The sequence below is a fragment of the Sus scrofa genome, chromosome 5 (assembly GCF_054392235.1).
Source record: "Sus scrofa isolate SSC_HxYL_T2T_F1_AM1 chromosome 5, Sscrofa_HxYL_maternal_Yorkshire_Landrace_v2.0, whole genome shotgun sequence".
Lineage (NCBI taxonomy): Eukaryota > Metazoa > Chordata > Mammalia > Artiodactyla > Suidae > Sus > Sus scrofa.
In genome coordinates, this window is record NC_139387.1 from 54,257,591 (window position 1) to 54,284,097 (window position 26,507).

Below are 26,507 nucleotides of genomic sequence, written 5' to 3' on the forward strand. Positions count from 1 at the left end.
GCTAAAGAAATGGGGAGGGGGATACATTCTATTGGAGTGAATGAGCAAGCCATGCAAGGATCTAGGGATCAGCCAGAGCCAGTCCCTGACAGTAATGGACTGGGCACAGAAGGAGGACTAGCAGGGCAGCCCACATGGCTGGCGCTAGTGAGGAAGTTCAGATGGCAGCCAAGGAGGCAGGAGGGGAGAGGGACAGAGACTGGATCACCAGGGCCCCCTGGGCTGGGAATGGAGTTTATATTTTATGCTAGGAAAATACATTCTAAAAAATACATCAGTGCTTTCACTTTTTTATTCAACATTATCAGTTATTTCTAATACACAAAATTCACTCCTGCCAAGGACATGGATAAAACATACTAGGGTAAATAGTTCAATTCACAAAACATTCACAGGCTGGTAAATTTCATATTGCTCCTAACCCCTCAGGCAGAAGGTAGGGGATAAAGAAAGAACTTATTTAAGAGGGCAATCCAATAGCATCCTTTTCACTGCATTGTTTTTCCAGAAACACACCCTGAATAATTCTTCCTGCCTTGTATGGTCATATCCTAAGTATGTGTGTAGCTGCATGTCCCTGGGTGTGTTCTGTCTTCTCTAGCTCTCTTTAAAATGGTCCAATCGAATATCCACTATGTATAAGTTTCAGACCAGGAACGATTAGCAAAAACAGATGCCCAGCTAGTCCAGTTACCTGGACTGCTTGTCCTGCAGCTCCTTCTCCAATGCTTCTAGGGCACCCTGCCCCTCTGGCCACCAGCAGCAGCTGATGGCCGCATGGCCCACAACCAGAGGCAATGAACAGGATTGGTGCCTAATCTGGCACCAGCTATTCCATTGTGGGGCACTGCAATCTGATTCTGGCATTAATCACCCAGAGCTAGTACAAACCCATAAGGTAGATGGCATGGTCCCCAACAAGACTGCCCTGACTTCAGAGGCCAACTACACTTTGGGTGGCCTCAGGGTCCCCACATTTCCAATAGACAACATATAACTTCAGGGGATCCCATGACCCCCTCAGGTTCAATAACTCACTAGACCAACTCATGGAACACAGGAAAATGTTATACTTATGATCACAGCTTTATTATAAAGGATACAAATCAGGAGGGCCAGCGAAATGAAGAGACACATGGACAAGGTCTGGAAGAGAACTCAGAGCTTCCATGCCCTCTCCCCACAGATGCAGTGCCTTACCTTCCCTGTACATCAGGTGTTCTCTAATTGGGCAGCCCCTATGCCCACATTGTTTTGTTGTCGTTGTTTTGTTTGTTTTCGTTTGTCTTTTTTTGTCCTTTCTAGGGCCGCGCCTGCAGCATGTGGAGGTTCCCAGGCTAGGGGTTGAATCAGAGCTGTAGCTGCTGCCTACACCACAGCCACAGCAACTCAGGATCCAAGCCACATCTACAATCTACACACAGCTCACGGCAATGCCGGATCCTTAACCCACTGAACGAGGCCAGGGATTGAACCTGCATCCTCATGGATGCTAGTCAGGTTCATTAACTGCCGAGCCATGGCAGCAACTCCCTACCCAGGGTTTTTATTTGGCTTTCGTTACGTGGGTCTGATTGGTTGGATCATAGGCACCTATTTGAATTCTATCTGCAGCCTCACTCCGCTCCACACAGGTCATGAAGGCTCCAAGTCCCAACCCTTTAACCAGGAGTGTGTGGTTTTTCTGGTGACCAGCCTGTCTTGAAGCTTTATAGGAGCCCACCGGAAGTCACCTCATTAGCATAAACTCAAGTGTGCACCAAGGGGCTTGTGAATAACAAAGATGTTTCTATCATTTGGGAAGTTCCAGGGCTGTAGAGTCTCCCCCTAGGAACCAGGGAACAGACCAGTCTGATTCTTTATTATACATCGTGGCCCCAGCCAGGGAGAGTGATGGGCCTGGGAGTAGTCGGTTGGCAATTAGGAGGAAGATAATGCAGGTAGAAGCAAGCTGGAGGAGAAATGTGAGATCAGAAATTGCCTCTGCTGCTTTGGGGGCTATCTCCATAAATACACGCACACACAAATGGTTTCAACTCTTACGGTTGGGTACCACCTAAATGAAGAGTCAGTTTATCCTTTTTGTTGTTCTTTCTATGGCCGCACCTATGGCATATGGAAGTTCCCAGGCCAGGGATTAAATCAGAGCTGCACTGCTGGCCTACACCACAGCCACAGCCACACTGGATCCAAGCCACATCCTCAGCCTGCACCACAGCTTGCAGCAGCACTGGATCCTTAACCCACTGAGTAAATTCAGGGATGAAACCCGCATCCTCACAGAGACTGTGTTGGGTTCTTAACCCACTGAGCCATGGCAGGAACTCCCCAAAGAGGCAATTTAAAAGTCAGCCAGTATTCATTATAAAATGTCTCAGGGCAACATCTGAGTTCTTATCAACACGGAGCACCTGTGTGCACCAGCCAATCATCACCAGACATCACAGTGTTTCATGAACTAACTCCATCATGTGTCAGAAACGAGTTTTACACGTAGGCGTTGCTTCAGCATCTGTTTCATTTTTTTTTTTAAAGTCTTGTGTCAGATTGATATTCCATAAAAAAAAATCAGGGAAATGTTTCTAAAATGGGTAAAATGCATAAAAACCAAATAGCCTCAGTTGGAAAAATAGGGAGTTTGTGAAACAGCACAGAAATTAGAAATGCAGCACTGCTAAGTGATCAAAGATTGTTTCCACATTGCCTTTGTGTCAGACTGCTCTGTGACTCATGGCTGCAATTCTTGTTCACCAAAACCTTGTGCCCCTTGTAACTTGGCATCTTACTGTTACAATCAGCCAGGAGTCATTCTTCCAAAAGAGCCACCTTCTTTTGAAGTTCTAGCACAGCCTGCTCTTCTCCCAGCCTCACTTGTGCCCAGGGCAGCCCAAGTTTCCCTTGTTCCCCCCACATGAGATCACTTCATTTGTTCTCATGTCTAACAGCCGCTTGGCAGAGTTATGGGTCATCACCTTTAGCTGCTGGGTTCTCTGTGTTCAAGACTGCATTATTTTTGGACCCAGCTAGCCAGCTGTTGATGCATTGGCAGTGGTAAAATTCTATTCAAGCTGTGCAGCATCCTACAGTGATTCTAAGTCCCAAAGCCAACTAGACAGTGGTCACTGCTGTCCTTTGCAAGCTATAATCTAACCTAGAGTTAGGTACCTTTTTGACATCACCCCGGACTTGCCCCTGTCCCAGAAGAACATATCAATTTAGATTCAATTCAGATTTTTTTTGTTCAGCATCCCTCAATCCCATTCAAAGAATTTATGGAAGAAATGTTAGCTTGTTGATGCTAATGAGAAAGCTTGGCCTGAGGGTAAGCGTTCTTTGGTGCAACCTGGCACATCATCTTAGTCCAACCCTGAATTTTGTTGTTTAGGGCTCTGTGTTGTGCTGAGCCCCGAAGAGCCACTCCAGAGCTTCACCATGACCATGCTCCAGCTCTTCATAGTAGATTTATGAAACAATTCAGACTGGTAGAGAGGCCGGTGATGATAAAAACTAATGGAAAAAAATGAATTTTTTTTTTTTTTGGTCATTGGAATCAAGGACAAATTTCAGGGGAGTATTAATATCCATCCAGTTTATAAGAGAAAAAAAAAAGAGAAGGGGAAGAAATGACATGATAGTGGCAGGTATTGACTACTCCCATGAGAAATATGTCAAAACCCAGTCTTAGAGACAATTTACAAAATACTTAATGACTTCGTAGTAGATAATATCTCGCAAACATCCTTTCAGTATTTCACGTACAGATTGTACATAAATGCGGTTTTCTAATCCACAGGCTTCCCAGATAGTGTTATGGAACCCTTTCGTTCTCCTAACCGTAAATGACAGGCTGAGTTCTAATGGAAACCAGAGAGACCATAGTTTAGATGGAAACCATCCTGGTTATGCTATTGTCTCTTTGAAACTTTTAATAACACTCCTTTCATCCTCAGATGTGCCCCTATTTAGCCTACATATTATATGATTACTCAGTGTGTAACAAGGACACAGTTAAGGATTTTCTTTAAGGTTCATGGGTAGTGGTGTTAAGATAACGTGGGGTCTTGAATTATTTAAAGTGGTTGTTCTTGAACTTTTGTACACTTCAGAGTCACCTAGAGGGCTTTTTTGGGGTTTTTTTCCCCCATTTTTTTAAAGTGTTATTGAAGTATAGTTGATTGACAATGTTATGATAATTTCTGCTCTACAACAAAGTGATGTAGCTAAATATATACACACGTCCATTCTTTCTCAGATTCTTTTCCCGTATAGATTATCACAGAATATTGGGTAGAGTCTCTGTGCTAAACAGCAGGTCCCCATTGGCCAGTCTTTCCATAACGCAATAGAGGGCTTGTTACACACAAGATTACTTGAGTTCCCGCTGTGGCACAGTGGGTTAAGAACCTGACTGCAGCAGCTCAGGTTGCTCAAAGAGGTGAGGGTTCGGAGGTGCAGATTCAATCACCAGCCCAGCACAGTGGGTCAAGGGGTCAAGGATCCAGAGCTGTGGCTTGAATTCAATCCCTGGCCAGGAACTTTTATATGACATGAGTGCTGCCCCCCAGAAAAGCAAAACAGATTATTGGGCTCAATAGAGTTCCTAATTTTGTAGGTCCGGGGTGTGGCCTAAGAACTTGGATTTCTAACCTTTTCCAGTTGATGTTGATGCTGCTAGCCCAGGGCAGACACACTTTGAGGACTACCAGTTCTTTTCCTTTGCGTGGGTAGTATTTTGACGACAAGGGGAAAGACTTTAGGATAAACTAAACAAAAGAACAATTGGATAATTTGTCGTCTTATCAGGGGGTCGCATAAGAACATCAGCTGGCGAGCTGGCCAGCTGCAAACTTAATCAGATTGTGACAGGTAAAGCTCCATGCTGATAACCACATGCTGGACCCTTCATTGATTTTTGTCTGTGATTTTGAGATTTGGTGACCATTCATTAAGTAGTTTGCTCTCAAGGGGGAGGGAAAAAAAGCATTCTTTTTTTTTTTTTCCAAATGAAGAATTCAAGTAGTCTTTTAGATTTAGTTTTTTTGTTTAAGACATACCTATATGTGAGATATATATTCTACCTATCTATCTATATCTATATATATTCACACACACACACACACACACACACACACACACACTCACATGCATGTATGTGAGGTAAAAAAGGCAGGGAAGCTCAAACAGTAACAGATGGATCTACTAAAACATATTTTAATTCTATTTGCTATTGTGTTGCATTTAACTCAGGTGTTAAAATTTTCTGGGAATGTTTCTTCTCCAGAAATAGATTTTCTGTATAGACATTGCATGTGTGTGTGTGTGTGTGTGTGTGTACCTAAAGTTTTCCTTGAACTCCACATATAAATTTATAGTTCTTTTTAAAATAGATGTATTCTTTTTAATTTTCCTCCTAATAGGTCACATACTATGGAAATGGATCTGATGATTCTAAGTGAAAGAAATTTTAGGAAAGTTCTGTCAAAATATCAGAAAAAGTTGTTTCGATTTACATGTCAGAAGGAAATAAATGTATCACGTTGTAGATGAACTGAAATGTGCAACTGAGCCAAATTATTGTTTTAATTAAAGCAGCATTAAGTGGTTGTACTCGGAGTTCCCGTCGTGGCGTAGTGGTTAACGAATCCGACTAGGAACGATGAGGTTGCGGGTTCCATCCCTGCCCTTGCTCAATGGGTTAACGATCCGGCGTTGCTGTGGTGTAGGTCGCAGACGCGGCTCAGATCCTGCATTGCTGTGGCTCTGGCGTAGGCTGGCAGCTGTAGCTCCGATTCGACCCCTAGCCTGGGAACCTCCATATGCCGTGAGAGTGGCCCAAGAAATAGCAAAAAAAAAAAAGATAAAAAAAAAAAAAAGTGGTTGTACTGCTTGACCTCAGCATGGTTTAAAGATGAGGGGATGGAGGTAGATATCCAGGTTCTTAGGTAAAAACATAGCTAGACCCTCTTGTGAGAGTCCAGCCCAAACCTCTTAGATCTCTTCTTTCTCAGGTCCTCTTGAGTCTGGTGTCACCATTAGCTCTTCAGCATTTTTTCAATAGTATTTGAAATATAAATTGCCCTTTTTTGTTTTCATTTTTGATTGACTCTTTTTGATTTAAGAGAACAGGATGATCTTAATCTAAACATGCTTTTCATTGTCATAATTGAGAATAATATCTGAAGTACCTATGTAGATACTGAAAAACTAAAAGATTCTGAAAAAAAGTTAACCTGTGAACCCTGTAAACTAAAAATCCAGATGGTAATGCCTTCTAAGGTCAAGCGACTTCTAGAATCCTCCATGGTCATCCTGGTTCTGCCATGATCTTCTGGCTTGTGGACTTTGGGGTTAGTGGTTTAATTTAAACTATCTTTAAGGCTTCCTCCATCTTTATTAATAAGGGACATTCTCCACTAGTGTGCTAATATTTAACTACCAATTCTGGTGGTCTTTGGAAAGCCCTGATGGTAGTATTGCCCATTCCTATGGTGTAAATACTCCCATCATGGCTCATTTCAGGCTGCCAACACAGTGTTCACTGGGCACAGAGGTAGGACACAATGGCATAACCCAGTTCTCCTCCATGGGAGAACGGCTGTGGTGTCCCAGCCCAGTCATCCATTTTAGGGGCTAAGTTATCCAGTCTGTTTCTTCACAGTAATCATGCAAACCAAATATTTTGGTCTTATCCTCCAGGAAAAGGTGTCATGTGCCAAGTATGCATTTCCAGACACTCATTTGCTGGTTTCAAAGCCCCCTGGTCTGACATCATTGTGGTAGTACTTCTCAGTGCCCTACTCCTGCCACCCTTGCCAAAGCCCCCACAATGCCCATCTGGAGATGGTGGTCTCCAAAGAGGAGTTCACCCTCTCTGTTCTCCATATGTTCTGTTTAGTTTTATTTTTATGTATATTTATGTATGTATGTGTGTACATATTTGCTGTAAACCAGGGAATGGCATTCCTCTGTTGGGAGCCAGAAATCCTCAGTTACCACTGCCTCCAGGGCCCTCCCTAACTGGTCACTATCTGCTTCTGGTACCTCATCTCCTCCCATCATCCATCTCTCACTCAGCACCACACTCCAGTTACACCAGCCCTCCGTCTGTTCTTCAGATATACCAGCATCAGTTCAAGCTTTGAACCTTTGCAAGACTGTTCCCTCTGCCCGAAACTCTGTCCCATCATTTCAATGCAGATCAATTTCTTTCTCATGAGCCAGACACCACTTCTTCAGAGCAACTTTTATGGTCTATTCAATCTATAGTAGCCCCCCTCCTCCCAAGATAATGTTTCAAACCACCATTTTTTTTCCTTTTTTTTTTTCTTTTTTTTTGGTCTTTTTGAGGCCTCCCCCACAGCATATGGAGGTTCAAGTAAAGTGAGCTGGCCAGAGGGTCCCACCTGGGGACAGGCTGGGTGGAAGGAACATGTGCTGCCACTGCTGTTGTCTCCTGAAAGTCAGCCTTGGCAGCTGTGGCTTTAGTGCAGCTAATGCTAACAGCTAAATGCTGTTTCAAGTATTGTGAGCAAAAGGAATTCTACATCATTCCTGCTTCTTTTTTTATTTTTTTATTTTTTTAAGGCCATACCTGCAGCATATGGAAGTTCTCAGGCTAGGGGCTGAATCGGAGCTACAGCTGCCAGCCTGCACCACAGCCCCATAGCACAGCAACACAGTATCCGAACGGCATCCGTGACCTACACCTCAGCTCCATGGCAACAATGGATCCTTAACCCACAGAGCGCGGCCAGGGATCAATCCCGCATCTTCATGGATACTAGTCAGACTCATTTCCCCTGAGCCACAATGGGACCTCCTAATTTTTTATTATAGTTGATTTACATTGTTCTGTCAATTTCTGCTGTACAGTTTCACTTTAGTGTACAGCAGAAATTGGTGTGTATCATCCCAGTCATACACACACACACACACACACACACACACACACACACTCTTTTCCTCATATTATCTTTCACCATGTTCTATCACAAGTGATTGGATATAGTTCCCTGTGCTATACAGTAGGACCTCATTGCTTATCTATTCTAAATATAATAATTTGCATCTATTAACCCTAAACTCCCTGTTCATCCCATTTCCTTCCCCTCCCCCCTCGGCAACCACAAGTCTGGTCTCCATGCCTATGAGTCTGTTTCTTTCCTGTAGATAGATTTGTCTGTGCCATATTTTAGATTCCACATGTAAGTGATATTATGTGGTATATGTCTTTGTCTTTCTGACTTATTTCACTTAGTATAAGAATCTCTAGTTGCATTCATATTGCTGCAGATGGCATTATTTTGTTCTTTTTATGGCTGAGTAGTATTCCACTGTATATATGTACCACATCTACTTAATCCCTTCCATCTGTCAATGGACTTTTAGGTTGTTTTCATGTCTTGGCTATTCTGAATAGTGCTGCAGTGAACACAGGGGTGCATGTATCTTTTTTGAATGAAAGATTTGTCTGGATATATGCCCCACTCCTTCTTGGTAGCAGTTGATCCACATCAAAAATCTCAAGCAGGAGCAAATTTTGAGCCACTTTGAGGTCATATAACTGGGCTCTGACTGCCACAGAGAGGACAGATGGGTTATGGGCCTTTTCAGCTTCCCTATTAGGAGGCTGGACCCAGCCTTCTACCACAACCCCCAGTGGTAGTGTCCTGGAGCACAGGAAGGCGCCATATATTAAGCAGCCAGAAGCTGGACCAGAGCCCACGTGAGTAGTCAATGCTCTGTTCAAAATGCTCTTTTCTCACCATGAAGAGCTCTCCTGTTTTGGGTTTTTTTTTTTTTTTTCCTATCCCAATGAGACTTGCAAATCCTCATACTTCAGATTACTTGAAGAAACTATTTACCTTCTTGGATAAATAGGCTAAGAGCAAGTACCTTAGGAGAGTAAATATGGAAATGAACAAATAAGAAGATGAGGAAAGGGTTAAAGTCCCAAGAATAAAAAATGAGATTAAGTGGAGTTATGTATGAACTGACAGGAAAAGCAAACCACAAACAGGAAGGGAAATGACTGGCTCTAAGAAAGCCAGCAGGTAGGACCTTGGAGCTTTATTTTTCCGTTGTGGTTGGAATGCTTTCCACTTTCCACCTCTCTAGGAAAAACAGCAGTAGGGATCTGAGAGGGTGTCAGGCAGACCTTTTGGTTCCTGAATGGCTCATGGCCCCTCCATCACTGCATCATCAGACCTTTGACTAGGCTTCCGTCCCTGGTACTGCTGTGTACCTTGGAGTCTGCTGGCTGATGGCTCAAAGCAGCTCTGGGTGCTGGGCTCCACCCTCCTCTGTCTGAGTGATTCCCTAGCCTGGTTGCTGCTCAAGGTGGGGGGAGTCCAGTGCTCCATAGCCCTCCCCAGCAACCCCACATCACAGCTGCCCCCATAACCAGAGCTCTTCTACCCCTTTGTGTTTCTGGTTATCTAGTAATCCCCCTGGTTATTGTCAAGGGGGTTGCAGCTCCTAGCAACCCCAAACTACTGGTGGGTCTGGGCCCTCTTAGACTTTCCCATGGACCACCCTCTCTTCTCTGTGTGGCTCCCTCCCTCAGTGCCCAGGGGGCTAGGGACAGACAGATCAGAACTCTACCATTTACAGATGTAGCTGATATTGTGTGTAGACACCCTTGAGCCATGGTTAGTTAGCTGCATCAGGGGTGAGAAGACTGAGCCCCAAAGAGAATCCATAAGCAGTTTCACATCTGTGAGCAGTTGATACCCACTCATCATGGACAGGTAGGACATTGCTGTGAAGGAGCGAGGGAGGAAGGGAGGGAGGGAGGAGGATGGCGATGGGGCCAGGGAGCAAGGTGGGTGCTCTGGGGCTGTAGTCTCTGCTCAGGGTCCAACCTGCTCTCAGTGGCGCAAAGCTTTGTATCATCACCTCTTCCAGGTCACTCCGGAGAGCTCTGCTTTTCAAAATCAGTGCGTTTTCAGGTTGCTCAGATAAGTAAGCCTACAAGTTCTCATAGTTCTCTCAACCCCCAGGTAGCCAGAGTCCACCCTCTGGCACGCAGACCACCTTCAGGCAATGACTTTTCAGTTGGCCTCGTGTGTGCAGGGCCTCTTGTGTGGTCCTTGTGAAGGTCTAATGTTACCAGCACCTAGCTCCCCAGCCAGTCTGGAAATGCTCAAGTACAGAAATCTTGACCTGTGAGTCTGAAACTCCAGAGCCCAACCCTTTTTCTGACACTCTTTTGTAAAAGCTTGTTAAGCTGTTTCTTTTTTTTGGGGGGGGGGATGTTGTTTTTTGTCTTTTTAGGGCCATACCCACAGCATGTGGAAGTTCCCAGGCTAAGCGTCAAATCAGAGCTGCAGCTGCTGACCTAAGCCACAGCCACAGCAACACGGGATCCGAGCTACGTCTTGGACCTACACCACAGCTCATGGCAATGCCAGATCCTCTAACCCGCTGAGCAAGGCCAGGGATCGAATCTGCATCCTCATGAATACTAGTCGGGTTTGGGTTCGTTATTGCTGAGCCCCAGCAGGAACTCCTTGTTGAGCTTCTTTGATCCTCTTTTCAGCTGCTTCACTCTGGCTGCTGAGGTGAGGAAGTCACAGAAGGCGGGGCCTTTCATGCTTTCACCTCTGCAGCAGTGGGAGCCTGCCAGGCTGTCATGCCCTCCCGCATGCCCTGTGCTGGGAACTGCCAGCCACTCCCACCCTGTCTGAGGCACCTATCAAACAAGGGGCTGTAAAACTGGACCAGCATCCCGGCCCTCCCAGCTAGAACTTTCTGATTGCAAACCTGTGGTCTGCTGAGATCAGTAGCCCTGCTAAGTCATTTTCATCCCAGCCCTCCTTCCTTCATCAGCACTTTCACGGACCTATTTTTCTCTATGCCCTTGGGAGCAGTGACTAGATTAAATAGCCCTTGTCCCTGGAGGGCTCCCCGCTGGCAGCCCCATTCCTGGCGATGACCTGGAGGTGGAGCCCTAGAAAGGGGCCAGGAGGAGTGGAGTGCCACAGTGATGCCAACGGCTGTTGCTTTTTGAGCATTTGTTACATGACTCTAATGTACAAGCTGCAACCTCTGTGCAGTCAGCTCAGAAATTCAAGAATATTTGAAGTTTATACAGTGCTTTGTAACGTTCAAACCACTTTCACATATATAATGTAAACCTGATGTCTGAGCATTTTTTTTTCTTTTTCCTCTTTCTTTTAAAAAAAATTTCTTATACTTGATTTACAGTGATCTGTCAATTTCTGCTAGACAGCAAAGTGCCAAGCATTTTGATTCGTAAACTATTTCAGGGTTTAACAATGACACAGTAAAGGGATTTGTTACTTTACAAATCTATATATCTATATATCCATTCAATATAGATTTGTTTTGGATAACTAGTGCATTTAAATTTTCTCATGGAGTTTCCTTGAAAAACTATATGTGGAACTAACATATGATCCAGCAATCCCACTCCTGAGCATATATCTGGAGAAAACTATAATTTGAAAAGATATATGCACCCCAATGTTCATTACAGCACTGTTTACAATTGCTGAGACACGGAAGCAAACTAAATATCCATTAACAGAGGAATGGATAAAAAAGATGACACAATGGAATATGACTTAGCCATAAAAAGTACAAAATGATACCTTTTGCAGCAACATGGATGCAACTAGAAATTATAATACTAAGTGAAGTAAGTCAGACAGAGAAAGGCAAATATCATATGATATCACTTATATATGGAATCTAAAAAAGTGGTACATGTGAACCTACAAAACAAAAACAGACTCACAGACTTTGAAAACAAACTTATGGTCACCAAAGGGAGAAGGTCAGGGGGTGATAAATTGGGAGTTTGGGATTAACATAAACACACTACTATATATAAAAATAGGTAACCAATAAGGACTTACTGTCTAACACAGGGAACTCAATATTCTGTAATAAACTATGTGGGGAAAGAATCTGAGAAAGAATGGATATATGTATATGTATAATTGAGTCACTTTGCTATATGCTTGAAACTAACCCATCATAAATCAACTATAGTCCAATATGAAATAAAAATTAAATTTTAAAAGTCTCAATCCACACAAATATGGTACTCTACTACATTTGTAGGAATTCAGTTGCAAAAGGAAGATGATACAGAATAAACAGGGAGAGACAGAAGGAAGGTACAGTTAATGAGGGCTAGCAAATGAATCTTCCAGTCCTAGAATGTGTTATTTTTCTAACATAGCAAAATTTATTCTTCTTCCCTCCCTCTTTTTAGAATGAGTTGCCAAGGTTTTCATTTATTTGTCAATCCAGGAATAGCGTTTTCCGAGGACACAGCTGGATCCTTTCTCTCACCTCCAGATCCAAGTGTTTGTCAGACAAGAGTATGTTTTCCAGCTCATCCTTCCTTCCTCATAACCCAGGGCCTGCATCCAAACCCCTGTGAGAATCAGCCTTTCTTTGGTCCACATTGAGCCATACTTGTCCTATACAGGTGGGGTGCTCACCAGGAATAAAGCTAGAAACCCAGACATCAGAGTTGTGGATGTTCCTTAAGTTCTTGAGATGATGTCCAACCTGCCAGCAAGGCCACCATGTTGGTATGAGCATGGGAAACCCCTCAAGCTCCTCCTTCATTGAGCAGAGGCTGGGATGGTATATATGAAAAACTTCCACCAACACCATTACTCTGGCTGCAGAAAGAATCCTTGTTCCAGGAGTCCCATCATGGCTCAGCAGTAATGAACCCAACTACAGTCCATAAGGATGCAGGTTCAATCCCTGACTTTGCTCAGTGGGTTAAGGATCCCACATTGCTGTGGCTGTGGCGTGGGCTGGCAGCTATAGCTCTGATTCGACCCCTAGCCTGGCAAATTCCATATGTTGTAGGTGTGGCCCTAAAAAGAAAAAAAAAAAAAAGAATCCTTGTTCCAGATTACTGTCCTACGTCTGAAGTTCTAAGAAAGCAGGAATGGTGTCTTTCCCTCAGAGACTTTTTAGTAGGTAGGTAGTTTTAGCATTGCTGATGTTCTTTTTGAGGGCTGTTTCTGCTGACATCTTCAAACCACAAGTGCAGAGAGGAATACAGGAGGTTACAGTGAGGGTTTGGGGAAATGGTTATACTTGTCAGCCTAGTAGGCTTTGCCTATGATTCTAGAATGGAATATGCAGTATAAACAGAAGGCTTAGAAAAGGATCGTAACCAGGAAGAACCTTTGCAAATGTCTTGTGACCGTACATTTTAAGCACAGAGAGTCTGAAAGCAGAGGTGAAGGTACATGTTAAATGGTTTTTTGATATTCCACTGCAGTGCAATGTAATACATGGCATGTTCAATGTGTACCCCTCATTAGCAATATTTCAGAGCACTCTGCAGAATTGCAGAGAATATCAAGGCTTAATCAACGCATTTCCACAGTACCTGTAACCTGCATCTCTGATACAATACCTAAAGCTTTTGTATTTCTGATTTTCAGTGTATAAATCTTTAGCGTACCCCAGAAGAAGTAATCAGGGGGGTTCAAGTTATAAAATGTATTCTCATTATGGTTTTCTATAGTTTTCTCTCTGTTTTCTTCGGCTAGTTCAGAGGGTTTTATTTTATTTTTTTATTTTCTATACTTTTTATTATTATAAGTGGTGGTGCTGTGAACAGCTTTGTGAGGAAATTTTTTTTGTCTATTTTAGATTTTCTTTTTTTTAATGATTTTTATTTTTTCCATTATAGTTGGTTTGCAGTGTTCTATCAATTTCCTACTGTACAGCAAAGTGACCCAGTAACACATACATATATACATTCTTTTTCTTACATTATCTTCCATCATGCTCCATCACAAGTGACTAGATATAGTTCCCAGTGCTGTACAGCAGGATCTAGGGGAAGAGGGAGAGAGTGGGATAGAAGCTAAGCATTTCGACCTCTTCATTAGATGTGAAGAAATAGTCCAGTGCAGTGAAGGGAGCACGAGATTTCCAGCCACACAGGTTGAAGGCCAAAGTCTGGTGCAGCCACTTAACAACCCCTATGTGGCCCTGGCAAATAACTAACCCTCTTCCTGCCTTAGTGTTGTCATTTGTAAAATGGGACTGGTAACAGTCTAAACCTTATGGAGTTGTTGTAGGTATCGGCCATAGTGTGACTAAAATGCATGACACTTGCCAGGCAGCCAACAAATGGAATTATTACTATGAAATAGAATTACAGGGCTTACTTTTTCTTTAGCTTACAGGCAGGCAACTTTTTTAAAAAATATTTTCTTTAACCTTTTTTTAAACAATGAAGTAGAGTTGATTTACAATATTTCAGGGGTACAGCAAAGGGATTCAATTATACATATATGTATATATTCTTTTTCAGATTATTTTACACTATACATTATTATAAGATATTGACTACAGTTCCCTGTGCTATATAGTAGGTCTTTGTTTATTTTATATATAGTAGCATGTGTCTGTTAATTCCTAACTCTGAATTTCTCCCAGGTGACTTTTCCTGGGTACCTAGTAGAGTTAAAAAAGCAAGACCGATTCCTCTAGTGTTTGGCTCACTGAGCTGAATCTCATTCTACTTTTCATTCTCATTCTGATGCAGAGAAAAATCAGTACCACCTTTACATTGAGCCTGTTGTCAATTAAGCATCAACAGGACTAGACTTTATAAGAGCTGTTCCACTACGTAACTTGGCAGAACTTGTCCAGAAGTGGAAATCAAATGCAGGAACACTGTTGTAAGACCTCAAGGAAACCTAAACTTTCTAGGTTTCAGACTGGGCATTGGTAATATGCTGAGCTGGGGTTATGTGGTTTTAAGGTTGCGTCTACCCTAAAGGCTCTGTTTCTGTTTGCTCACTTGGCAAGCTTGGGGCTTGTCTCAGCAATTTGATTTTTAAAGTTTTAAATTCGTAGCTCGCAGAATAACAAACTAGAAGAGATATAGAGACCACCAGGGTAACATCCTGGTTTTACAGATGAGGAAACTGGAACTCAGAGAATAAGGCTTCCCGAGCTTCCTTATATCACACAGCTAGATTTTGGCTGAACTAAAACCAGATCCCAGGTGTCCTGACTCCTGGACCGGTGCTCTTTCCTTTGCTGCATGGCCTCTTTCCCACAAATGGGGTATCACATTTGAGAAGCAGATATGAAAACATAGCACAGCTAAGCTCTGACTGACTCTGACAACCTAATCATTTATGGAATAACTACAAAATTAAATTTAAGTCAAATTGATCTGACTGTGGAAAGACTATTTGAAAGGTTTTTACACTTTTGTCTATTGATCTTCCCATCATCTAGAAAGATACATTATGATTAGAATTGAGGGATAGCAGGAGGGTTATGGCTGGCATGCTGTCTGTCTTGCTTCAGAGACCTGACCAGTTCATCTGTGGGCTTTGCATTTGAGCTCGGAGAAGCTGGATTTCCACTCACCAAGTTGCTAGGATCATACACTGTAACCTCAGAACCTTACAGTTAATCTGCAGTCTCCCTGACCTTATACTCCTCTGTGGTCAAAACATTTTCATTCCTGGTGAAGTAGGGAAATGATGTCATATTGACTAACCAAAATCAGCCTGAGAATTTGCTAATCGTGAGCACGATCATGAGATGTACACCGCATATGTGAGTAACCAAGAAATAACACGTCAAACAGCTTTGTTAGATGGTGGACACGTTAAAAAGTTGACAAGCAGTGAGGAAGCGGCGTCCTGTTGACCAGTCACTCTCCTGGGTGTCTGTCCTGTGGTTCTGGCTTAGACTGATGTCTGGGGCTCTCCTTTCTCACCCCACTCAGGCTGAGCTTTCCATGGAAGCCACTTTCTGTGACATTGGAGCAGACAGAAGAACCTTGGGGCACTGGAAACCACTTTTATTGAAAAAGCACATGCAGCATTTCCTCTGAGCACTCTTTGGATTTGAGTTCATTTTATCAAAAGAATAGCCTTTCTGCACTAATTTGAAGAAACATCAGTTGTAAAAATTTATTTTTAAAAGACTGGCCTTTATTTGTAAAAAAGAGGACAAAAAAATCAATTTAGCTTGATCACTTTTTGCCATTTTCATGAGATATAAAGCATTCAAGTTCCTAAAAATTAAGAAAAGGAACCAGAAAGCATTCAATACGGAAAAAAAAAAACTTAATAACACATTATATTTTAATTTCAGATTATGGTCCATAGATACACAGAGGAAGAGAGGAATGAAGCAAAAAGTACAAAACTTATGGGAGAAAGATAAATTGGGAGTTTGATTTTGGCATATACGCATTACTATATATAAAATAGATAAGTAACAAGGACCTACTATATAGCATATGGAAAACTACTCAGTACTTTATGGTGACTTATGTGGGAAAAGAATCTGAGGAAAAATGGATCTATATGTATAACTGATTCACTTTGCTGTCCACCTGAAACTAACACAACATTGCAAGTCAACTATACCCTAAAAAATTTTTTTAAAAAAAGAATAGTAAAAAGCACAAAACCTAGGAGAGGAAAGACTGAGAGCCAGGCACACAAACAAAAACTGAGAAAGATACAGGCAGTGTGAGGAAGAAAAAGGCGAAAAACCTAGAGAGGATTAGGAGATTGATTTTTAGAGACTAGGAGAAAGGCTGACTGAGCCCCGTGACTCTCTTAGCCAGCCCTTATACCCAGCGTGTTATTTTCATCATCCTTTGAGGTCTTACTGTCCACCTAGACAATTCCACCAGCACAGGAATAGCACTGAGTTTTCTCCCTATTGTTTTCCCAGTGCCCAGCACAGACATGGTCAACACAGTAAGAATTAGTAAGTGAATGGATGAACAAAGGACCAAGTGAAGAAAGAATGTATAGGGAAAGAGTCCCCTGAGAACTGCCTTTGTTTCGTCAAAAGCAAGAGACCCTGGACTGGGCTGACCTGGCCCCTGGATTTCTGGCAATAGCATTTCTTTGGAGGCAGTTTCACAGCAGTTTCACATAGCAAAGGCCATGTTCTCTTTGCTAAACATTAGAACAGTGTTTGGCCTCTGCTGGTTTTGGAAACTTTCTGAAAGCTGTTCTCACCATCTAGACTTGGGTATCACCATGTCACGTGGTACCTTCTCAGCTCAGTCTCAGACCCTTCCGCTCAATCAGCCCCCCTGGAATCCCTGTCCCTTTACAGACCAACTTGCCCCTCCCACAGTGCTGCCTTCCTGGCTCTGCCAAGAGGAGCTCCTTGTCTTTCTGCCCACTAGTAGCAGCTGCCTATTTTCCCACCCCTTCGGTATGAAGAGCCCCAGAGGATGGTGAGCAGACCTGCCTTGCTAAGAAATCATCACATCTTCACCCTTCCGTGAAAATGCATTTTTCAAGCTTTTCTGTCACTGTCCCCTAAGACCCCCTGGTCACTCCTGTACCTTCATTCCAGATTTTAGCCCTCAACACCCACAGCTTCCTCATCAGCCCCAACCACTGACCTCCTTCAGGATGATATCAGGGACTGTGTGCACGATCCAGCCAAAAGATTCATCTCCGCAAATTGTGATTTTTTTTTAATTCTGTAGTAAAATATACATAACATTAACTTGACCATTTTAACCATTTCAAGTGTTGAGTTTTATGGCATTGGGCATATTCCTGTTGTTATGCAGCCATCACCACTATCCAGCTCTTGAGGTTTTTCATATTCACTAAAACTCCATACCCATTACATACTAGCTCCTCAAATTTACTGATAACCTTACCAGACGTTAGCGTTCTCGCTCCAGAATTTTCATTTCCAGAAGTTGTTCTACCTTCAGAATTTAATGTATTATTATTCCACTTTTGGTCCACAGTCCCCTTTCTTGCCAAGAGACCTGGGTGTAGACAGATCTGGTTGGGATCCCAGCTAAACTATTTGCTAGCATTAGTCTCTTCACTTGTAAAATTCAGATAATAGTTATCTGAAAAATTATCTGTAAAATTCAGATAATAATTAATCTATGTATGATACTAAATAATAAGAGAACTGGAATTCACTGGATTGTTGAAAGGATTAAGTGCTAATAGAGCAATTAGCACAGGTCTGTTCTCCATCCCTCCCACCAGTCCACACACACGTGTTCCTCACTCCAGCCACTGCTCTGCTGAAATGCCTACCTTCCTGATACCTTTATCTTTCTGATGCCCACTTCCAGAGACACAACATCCTACGTCAGTCCGGGTCTCCGCCTCAACAGCAATCCACCTGGGCTGTTGGAGAAGAGTGGTCTTTGCTGTAGTCATTACAAGGCACAGTCTCCTGCTTTGCTGAGCCATCCACCCTGTCCTGCAAGCATTTAATGGGTCCCTATTTGGCTTCCTCTTCCCACTGCTCACACCAGCCGTTTAAGACTTTCCCTCTTCACCCCATCTTCCTGCTTTTCCACTACCTCAGCAGTTATCAATTATCTTCTGTGTCTCCAGAGATCAGAGTTTTTAAACTTTGGTGCCCAGAGGAATCATGCAGGTCCCCTAAGAGGTTCTGATCTCATAAGAGGCAGTGGGGTTGAAATCCGCTATTTGAACAAGCACCCCCAGGGGATTTTGATATGCAGAGTACCCAACCCACCTTTTATGAAGGGCTGTCCTAAGCCACAGGCTCCTTGAGAACAGACATTTTTGTCTTATTTGATTTTCCTCTCTAAATACCTGGTAATAGATGTGGAAGGATTGATTGAATGAATGAATCTGGCTGTCACTGCACTTCAGAATAAGTTACCATCCTCCTTTGAAATGCTAATTCGCTACAGCTATTTAAATGGGTTTAAAACTCTTCTATCTGTTTTATCCTTAATTCTTTATCAGCCCTTTTCACTGCTGTTGGGGGTGGGGAACTACAAAGAATGTGTTATTCTCTAACAATAGCTACCAAAAAAAAAAAAAAAAACCAACCCAAGGGCCAGATGAGGTTTAGACAGAAGTGCATCAATACATAAGTTGGGTCTTTCCCCTTCCCCCTTAGGGAAAGCACTCTGCTGACTCTCGTTCTAGAAGTCTGCTAGGCGAAAGTCTTTGTAGTCACTGCAGTGGGCTTTTCTGAAGTGGAAAGAATCTTAATCAGGAAGGTCACTGCTAAGGATATTGAAAGGAGGTGCCTTAAAGGGAGTTCCCTGGTGGTACTGCAGGTTAAGGATCTAGCATTGTTACTGCCGTGTCTCAGGTCACTGGTGTGAGGGTTCAGTCACTGGACCGGGAATTTCCACATGCCATGGGGCTGGCCAAAAAAAAAAAAAAAAAAAAAAAAAGAAATAGGTAAATAGAGCTACAGACTGACATACTCAATCAGTGACGGAAAGCTTCCCTGCCTTCAAATCCTGGCTCTGCCATTTCCTAGCTCGTGATGAGGGTCATTAAACTGTTGGGGCCCCTTGATTCCTCCTCTGTGAAATGGGGACAATGATTTACCTTGCAAGCTTTTTTGAGGCTTGAAAGATGGAATATAAGTAACTTACAATGATTCTATGACGTTAGGCAATCAGTTTTCAAGAGAGTTGGGTGTCTAGAGTTCCCTTGCGGCACAGCAGGTTAAGGATCCAGCATTTGTCACTGCAATGGCTTGGGTTGCTGCTGTGGCACGGGTTCAATCCCTGGCCTGGGAACTTCCACGTGCCCTGGGGGTTGCCAAAAAAAAAGACTGCGAGAGATGGGTGTCTGGTTAACCGTCTGTCTTTACCATAATGGAAAGGACAAACACACACCACACACACACACACCCCTACACTCAGCCTGCCTGGAAATACGGAAGTGGCACCACCTATTGCCCTCAGGGGAAGTCTCTCTCTAAACCCTCATCCGGGCCGTAATAAAGTGTTTCCAAAGGGAGCAGACAGGGTAACCTAGGGAGGGCCATGCCCTCCCACTTCCCTCTTCCCTGAGTCGAGCTCAGAGCTTGTCTTGGGGAAGTGGGAGGTAAACTGGCGTGGGTGGCTGGAACTGAAACATGTCTCTTACCACCCTCCTCTTCTGCCACCCTTTCTCTTCTGCGCCAGGGCGGGGGTGGGGAGTGGGGAGGAGAAACAGCTCATGTCTTCACTGTACCTGCGCACACTCAGATCTGGTCTCCTCAGCCTCCAGACCCTACCTCATCCTTCACCAAGATTCGCCCCCAGGGATCAGGGTTCAGGTCACTGTTCTAAATACTTTTTTCAGGATCTTGCTGGGAGCCCAGAGGAAGTTTGTTCCCATATTTAAAATCTTCCCTCAGCTCACAAAGACCAGTGCCTAACCCCTACTTCATCCCCACCCTCAACCTCTCCCCACCTCCGGCCAGAAAGAGTACTTTTGGCCTCCTGTGCGCTGAACCTTTGATTTAAACGTTCATAATAACACACCTGTAAACATTCTTTACAGAACTTCAGGCTCCCTTCCATATTTATTCCTTTGTTCTTGCACGTTTATTTGCTTTTAGGAGAAGAATTTGGACTGGTTTCCTCGGATGCGAGCCATGTCCCTTGTTAGCAACGAAGGTGACAGCGAGCAAAATGAGATTCGGAACCTGCAGGAGAAGTTGGAATCCACTATGAGTCTGGTCAAGCAGCTGTCCGGTCAGCTGGCGGAGCTAAAGGAGCAGGTGAGTGCTCTCCAGGGAGATGGCCCTGGGTCTGGGGAGGGTGAAATCATTCACCACCCTGAGTGAGGTGAGGCTGGAGACTCCTGAGCTTGTTAGAGATTGGTATCCACGGAGGGTTGTAAATTCCAATAAAGAAACCTCAGGTCGTGTTGTAAGAGCCACATCTTGGCAATGCAGAGGCCGTTCTGCTTATCACACCTCCCCATCTCTCTTGCGTGACACTTCTACAGAAGGGGGAAGGAAGGACTCAGTGCCAAAAGGCAAGGACCTTTTCTGATCGAAAACTCCTATTTTCTGCAATCATAGCCATGATTAAATTCATCCGAAAGGCAGATCATCATTAGTACCTGTCATTTTGATGCTCCCATCAACCCCTTCATGGTGCACAATTGTTAGCATGAGTAAAAAGAATAGCAAAAGTAACTGTGGTAGCTGTTAAAATGACTAAAGGGCCGGTGATGATGTGACAAGCACGGGCTGCTTTAAAAGAACCGCGGTTCCTGTTTCTTAACCACAGATGTTGCTCTGCTTCTCTGTCTGTGGAAATTCACTTGGAAAAATATTTCCCCTTTTTGATAAATATATTCTATATGATGCCGGTCAGGCGGGAGGTGCACGGGAAATATTCACCTAACACCACGTGCCCCCCGCCCCCCCGCCCCGCACTGGGAAAGAGCGAGAAAAGCAGCTTAACACACTGTCTCTTTTTCCCCAGATGACAGAACAAAGGAAGAATAAGCAGAGACTGGGCTTTCTCGGATCAAACACACCCCATGTGAACCATCACATGCCACCACACTGATACCATGGGGGAAGCCGTGACTAGCCTTTCATCAGTGTCCTGCCTGATCCCTGAATAAAGAACTGAGACGGAGGGGAGTGAACAGTGCCTATTGTTGAAAAGTTGAAAACAACCAAGTGCCAAGATGTGGAGTGGTTTCGCTCCGAGAACAATTTATAACTGTGTTTTCATGGTTGAGAAGGCCAAACTTAAAACGCAGCCGCTAGAAAGCACACATCTTGCATTTCTATTGCAAAGTGAAGTCGCTTGCTCCAAGGGACAGAGAGGGTGGGGGGAGGCGGGGTGGGAGGAGGTGCAGGGTGGAGAGAACCACCTTTTGCTCAATCGATAAGAGTCCGTTTGTGTCTTAAATGCTGACTGCAACCTTTGTCATGGTTGGTTGGAATTTCTTCCTGTTAATTATGGCCTATAGGTCAGAGATATAGGAAGTCATATTTTGGTGGCTAAGTTTTTCTAAGAAAGATAACTGAAAAGATTAAACATTAAAAAAAAGTGTTAATGCTTCCAAACCGTAGCTGTCATGGGGCAATTTCCTTATTTATAACGTGCAACACGGTGGATTTACGGCTCTAAGGAACGAGTGCTTTGGAGTTTAGCCCCGAGGGCTGACCACACAACTGGAATGTGATTGCCTTCTCCAGATTCAGAGGGGCCCTGTCTCTATGGAGCACAGCTAGAGGTTTTCAAATAACTTGTTAAAAACATGCTTTCAGTCATGTAGAGGCTAAGATTTTTTAAAGATTTAGGTAAGGAAAAGCTGACAGGAAGCCCCGGGGAAGAATTTTTTGAGAACATATGTATGCTATTAAAATACATTGAGATTAATAAATGAAAATGCTTAAAGGTGACAGCAAATATAGAGAAACTTATGATGGTGGCATTGCCGTCTGTAAATATAGAGTAAAAGCTATTTGATTCATGTTTGCTGTGCTTCAGAACTGAGTGGTTTTATTTATCCTATTCCTGCAGTTAGGAAAAAAGTCCAAGAAATGTATTGAATACTCAAGAAAATGCAGCGTTTCAATTGCATATTTGAAACTGTATCAGTAAGAGCTCTCCAAATGTAAAAAGATAATAATCTCTTCCCCAAATTGTTTCTGTGTTAAATTATGCAACTAGAATTTGTGGAAGAAGAAAATAACCTGCCATGCTTGTATTATTCTTAGAGACTGTGCTTTTAGAACGTTAAAGTGGAATCCAGATAATGAAAGTGTTAGAACAACTGTCATGTGTCAAGAGAGCAAAGGCACCTGACCCCACACTCTGGGAGGTGCTCTGCAAGTGACCTTCTGGTTGCTGCCCCCAAAAGAACAAAAAATTGCTTCCAGAGTCTTTAAACTCTCATGTTATTACCACTAAGGTTTAAGGTCTGGACAGGGTGTGCTCTGACCATTTTTAAAGCTTTTGGATTATTTTAATACAGTTTTAAGATGTTGGCTCCTAAAATTCTCAAATCATGGTCTAGGTAGATTAAAAAGGATGCCTGAACCAATCCTTCTTCCACAGACCATTAAAACGTAGACTTGGAGGCAAACCGTTGAAACCCAGAGCAGTGAATTTTTTAACTGAACCTGGTGATATACCACCCCCTCCAAGATTTCCCCAAGTTAAGAATTCCCCGCTTTGATCTATCTGATAGTGCTTTTCCTGACCAGTCACTGAAGGACCATGATCCAAAGTTACTCAGAAACTGGGATGTATACCCATATGCGATGCAGAACTTTGAACCTAGTAGGCACTCAATAAATGTTCGAGCCAGTCGTTCAATCCTAATGTTTCAGGAAAACTTAAACTGTATCACGTTTTATTTTTTTAATGGCTTCACCAAAACTGAAGTAGACCAAAGCAGCCTTTTTTTTTTTTTTTTGCTTTTCAGGGCTGCACTTGTGGCATATGGAGATTCCCAGGCTGGGGTCAAATTGGAGCTGTAGCCGCCAGCCACAGCCACAGCCACAGCCACAGCAATGTGGGATCAGATCCGAGCCGCGTCTGTGACCTATATCACAGCTCAAAGCAACGCTGGATCCTTAACCCATTGAGTGAGGCCAGGGATCGAACCTGCGTCCTCATGGATGCTAGTCAGATTCTTTCCGCTGAGCCATGATGGGAATTCCAGCCATTTTTTTTTTTTTAATTCCAAGATTGTGATTGTTATTAACAGTATTAGATGAAAATTACACTTTAAAGTATTTTAATCAGGAGGAGAGGTTTGCAGGCCAGGAAAAGAAGAGAAAGGTAATAAATATTGGCTCTACTCCAGTAGGAACCTGTCTCTGTTTCAGCACAAAGTAAAATATATCTGATGTCCAAATATCAAGAAAATAAGTTAATTTGTACAGATGAGAGCAACCTGTCTTTGAGATGAACTATCTAGTCTTTATACTTCTTTAAATAGAGAATGAGCCTTCTGGTATGTAACTGCCAACAAGGAATGGCCTAACCTCTCCAACCACAGTGGGGTGGCAGGTCACTGTGTCACAGTATGTTTTCTCCTATGGGAAGTATTCAAGAGAGATTGCAACTAACCAGACTCTTATTTAATCAAAGTTGAAATATTTCTCAGTTGTGTTTCTCTTTCTTTCTTGCCTCCTACTTTGAGATTATAAAGCAAAATAAACAAAAGCAAACAACAAAAAAAAGGCATTTTCCAGGCTATTGAATTCATGATGGAGAAGATAATTGGGGGGAAATTTGATTATTTGCTGTGAATTTATATTTGTTTTGTGTATATTTGTTAATGCAACTGGAATATTTGACCTCGGCAAGTATCACAACATCCTCTTATTTATATATATAGTGATATTAAGATAAGTATAATCACCTTTGATTTTGATGGTAAGGGAAATGTTTTACGATTTAGTTATTAATCCATTTTGGTTTAAAAGTATCAGTTTCTGCTGAACGTGATTTTTAATTTCAAAAGAATTTTATTCCCTTACATGGTCCATTCTAAAGCTCAAGAGTTCATGCAAGTATGTTTCCTTAAGACAAAAATATTAAAAACTAAATTTTATACATGTAAACTTTATCATATTTTTACCCCTTATAAGGTTAGTTTAGACAAGGGCTTGTTTTTCTTTCATGCTGGAATTTTTCTCTTGGTGATGAGGATTTAATTTCTAGTAGATTATTGATCAGTCAGAAAGATAATCATCTCAGAACTGTTTGCTTTTTTCTATATTCTCAGCTCACAATTCATTGTTCTGACTGTTCTTTTTAGTTTACAGTTGTTTATTACCATTTAGTTTACAGTTGTTTATTACCAATAGTAATGCAGGGGAGCCCATCCTCTGCCCTATGCCCCAGGGCTGAGAATGACTGAAGAGGCTTAGGACCTGGAGACCTGAGGAGGGAAGGTGCAGATTGGAATTTCACTATGATTAGGGGAAAGGAGGAAAGGGTAGATAATAGAACAAAAAGAGCTTACGCTACACTCCGGGGTACCCAGTAGACTGGGACATATGTAAGCGACTGTTGCACAGGCAAAATGATGTAACAGATTGCAGACTCAAGAGATAACCCTTAAGCAGGCAGAGAACAGTCCTTTGTGGAGAGCAGCTATAACAGTTGTCTTCCCTCCAGCACTTCTTAAATCTTTACAGAATAACACATCAGCGTATTCTGACCCACAGGCCTGTTTCAGGATGCTATGCACACATAATACAGTGCAAAAGGGGTGCAACAGCCATCTTAAACACAAACCCAGGTGCCTACAGGGGCCAGGCAAATGACTGAAATGTGTGAAGTTGTGAGAGGCACACCATTTGCAGGGACGAGAGGGTTTCTGTGGTTCTCTGGGGATCTTTCAATTTGCAAAGTTTGACACCTAATTCTAGTTTTTAGAACATGCCAGAGGCTAAATGAAGCCCTCTGGTCACTCATTTGCTGTCTCTCAAATAGCTGTTGATAAATCTTGTGGTGCCAAAGGTTAAGGATCCAGCATTGTCACTATAGGGGCTCAGGTTACTGCTGTGGCGCAGGTTCACGCCTGGCCCTGGGAACTTCTACATGCCCTGCGTGCAGCCAAAAAAAAAAAAAAAAAAAAAAAAAAGCTGCCCCACTTAGTAGAAGTAAACACACACAATACCAAAACCAAGCACAGGAGCTAAAACGCGTGTGAAACTTGAGAAATCCGATAACGAATCCAGCTGTCACCTCTGAACTGGAGTGTTTCCATAGACTTGAATAATTTATAAGATTATCATAGCCGATCTTCTTATATCACGGACAGCCTTTTTTTTTCTTGCCGTAGAGGCATACTATATTCACCTCAAAAACATGATTCCAATATATGTCAAGACCAGATAAGTATAATTATAAATTATTAATAATAAAACAATTTAATAACTTTTGTGTGTGATACTTTAAGTGCTTAATTCATTTCTTCTTTTTTTTTTTTTTTCTTTTGTCTTTTTAGGCCCACAGCCATGGCATATGGAAGTTCCCAGACTGGGGTCAAATCAGAGCTGTAGCTGCCAGCCTACACCACAACCACAGCAACATGGGATCTGAGCTGCATCTGCAGCCTACACCACAGTTCATGGCAACGCTGGATCCTTAACCCACTGAATGGGGCCAGGGATCAAACCATATCCTCATGGATACTAGTCAGATTTGTTACCACTGAGCCGCTATGGGAACTCCTTAATTCATTTCTTTCTTTTTTTTTTTGTCCTTTTGCTGTTTCTTGAACCTGCGGCATATGGAGGTTCCCAGGCTAGGGGTCGAATTGGAGCCATAGCCACCGGCCTACGCCAGAGCCACAGCAACTCAGGATCCAAGCCGCGTCTGCAACCTACGCCACAGCTCAGGGCAACGCCGGATTGTTAACCCACTGAGAAAGGGCAGGGACCGAACCCGCAACCTCATGCTTCCTAGTTGGATTCGTTAACCACTGCGCCACGATGGGAACTCCCTTAATTCACTTCTTTTTTTTTTTTTGCTATTTCTTGGGCCACTCCCTCGGCATATGGAGGTTCCCAGGCTAGGGGCTGAATCGGAGCTGCAACTCTGGTGTAGGCCGGTGCCTTAATTCACTTCTTAATATGCTTCAGAATGTATCCATTTGTATGAAAGTCATGATTATTGTTATTTCACATAGCGAGACATGGGGGACAGAAATTTCGGCAACTTGAACCACTCTGGTCCAGATGGACTGTTGTACCCAGCACTTACT

At 42.9% G+C, this 26,507-nt stretch overlaps 1 protein-coding gene across 2 annotated transcripts in view; it reads left to right on the plus strand.

Annotated features, from left to right (window-relative positions):
* Nucleotides 1-23,970, plus strand: part of ITPR2 (inositol 1,4,5-trisphosphate receptor type 2) — a 529,852-nt gene extending 505,882 nt beyond the window's left edge. For both annotated transcript variants that reach the window (XM_021092919.2, XM_084956514.1), the window contains 2 exons: nucleotides 20,368-20,529; nucleotides 21,245-23,970. In XM_021092919.2, coding sequence (XP_020948578.2) covers nucleotides 20,368-20,529; nucleotides 21,245-21,331 — 249 coding nt within the window. In that variant the 3' untranslated portion in view covers nucleotides 21,332-23,970. The remainder of the gene's footprint in view (nucleotides 1-20,367; nucleotides 20,530-21,244) is intronic.
* The last annotated feature ends 2,537 nt before the right edge of the window (nucleotides 23,971-26,507 follow it).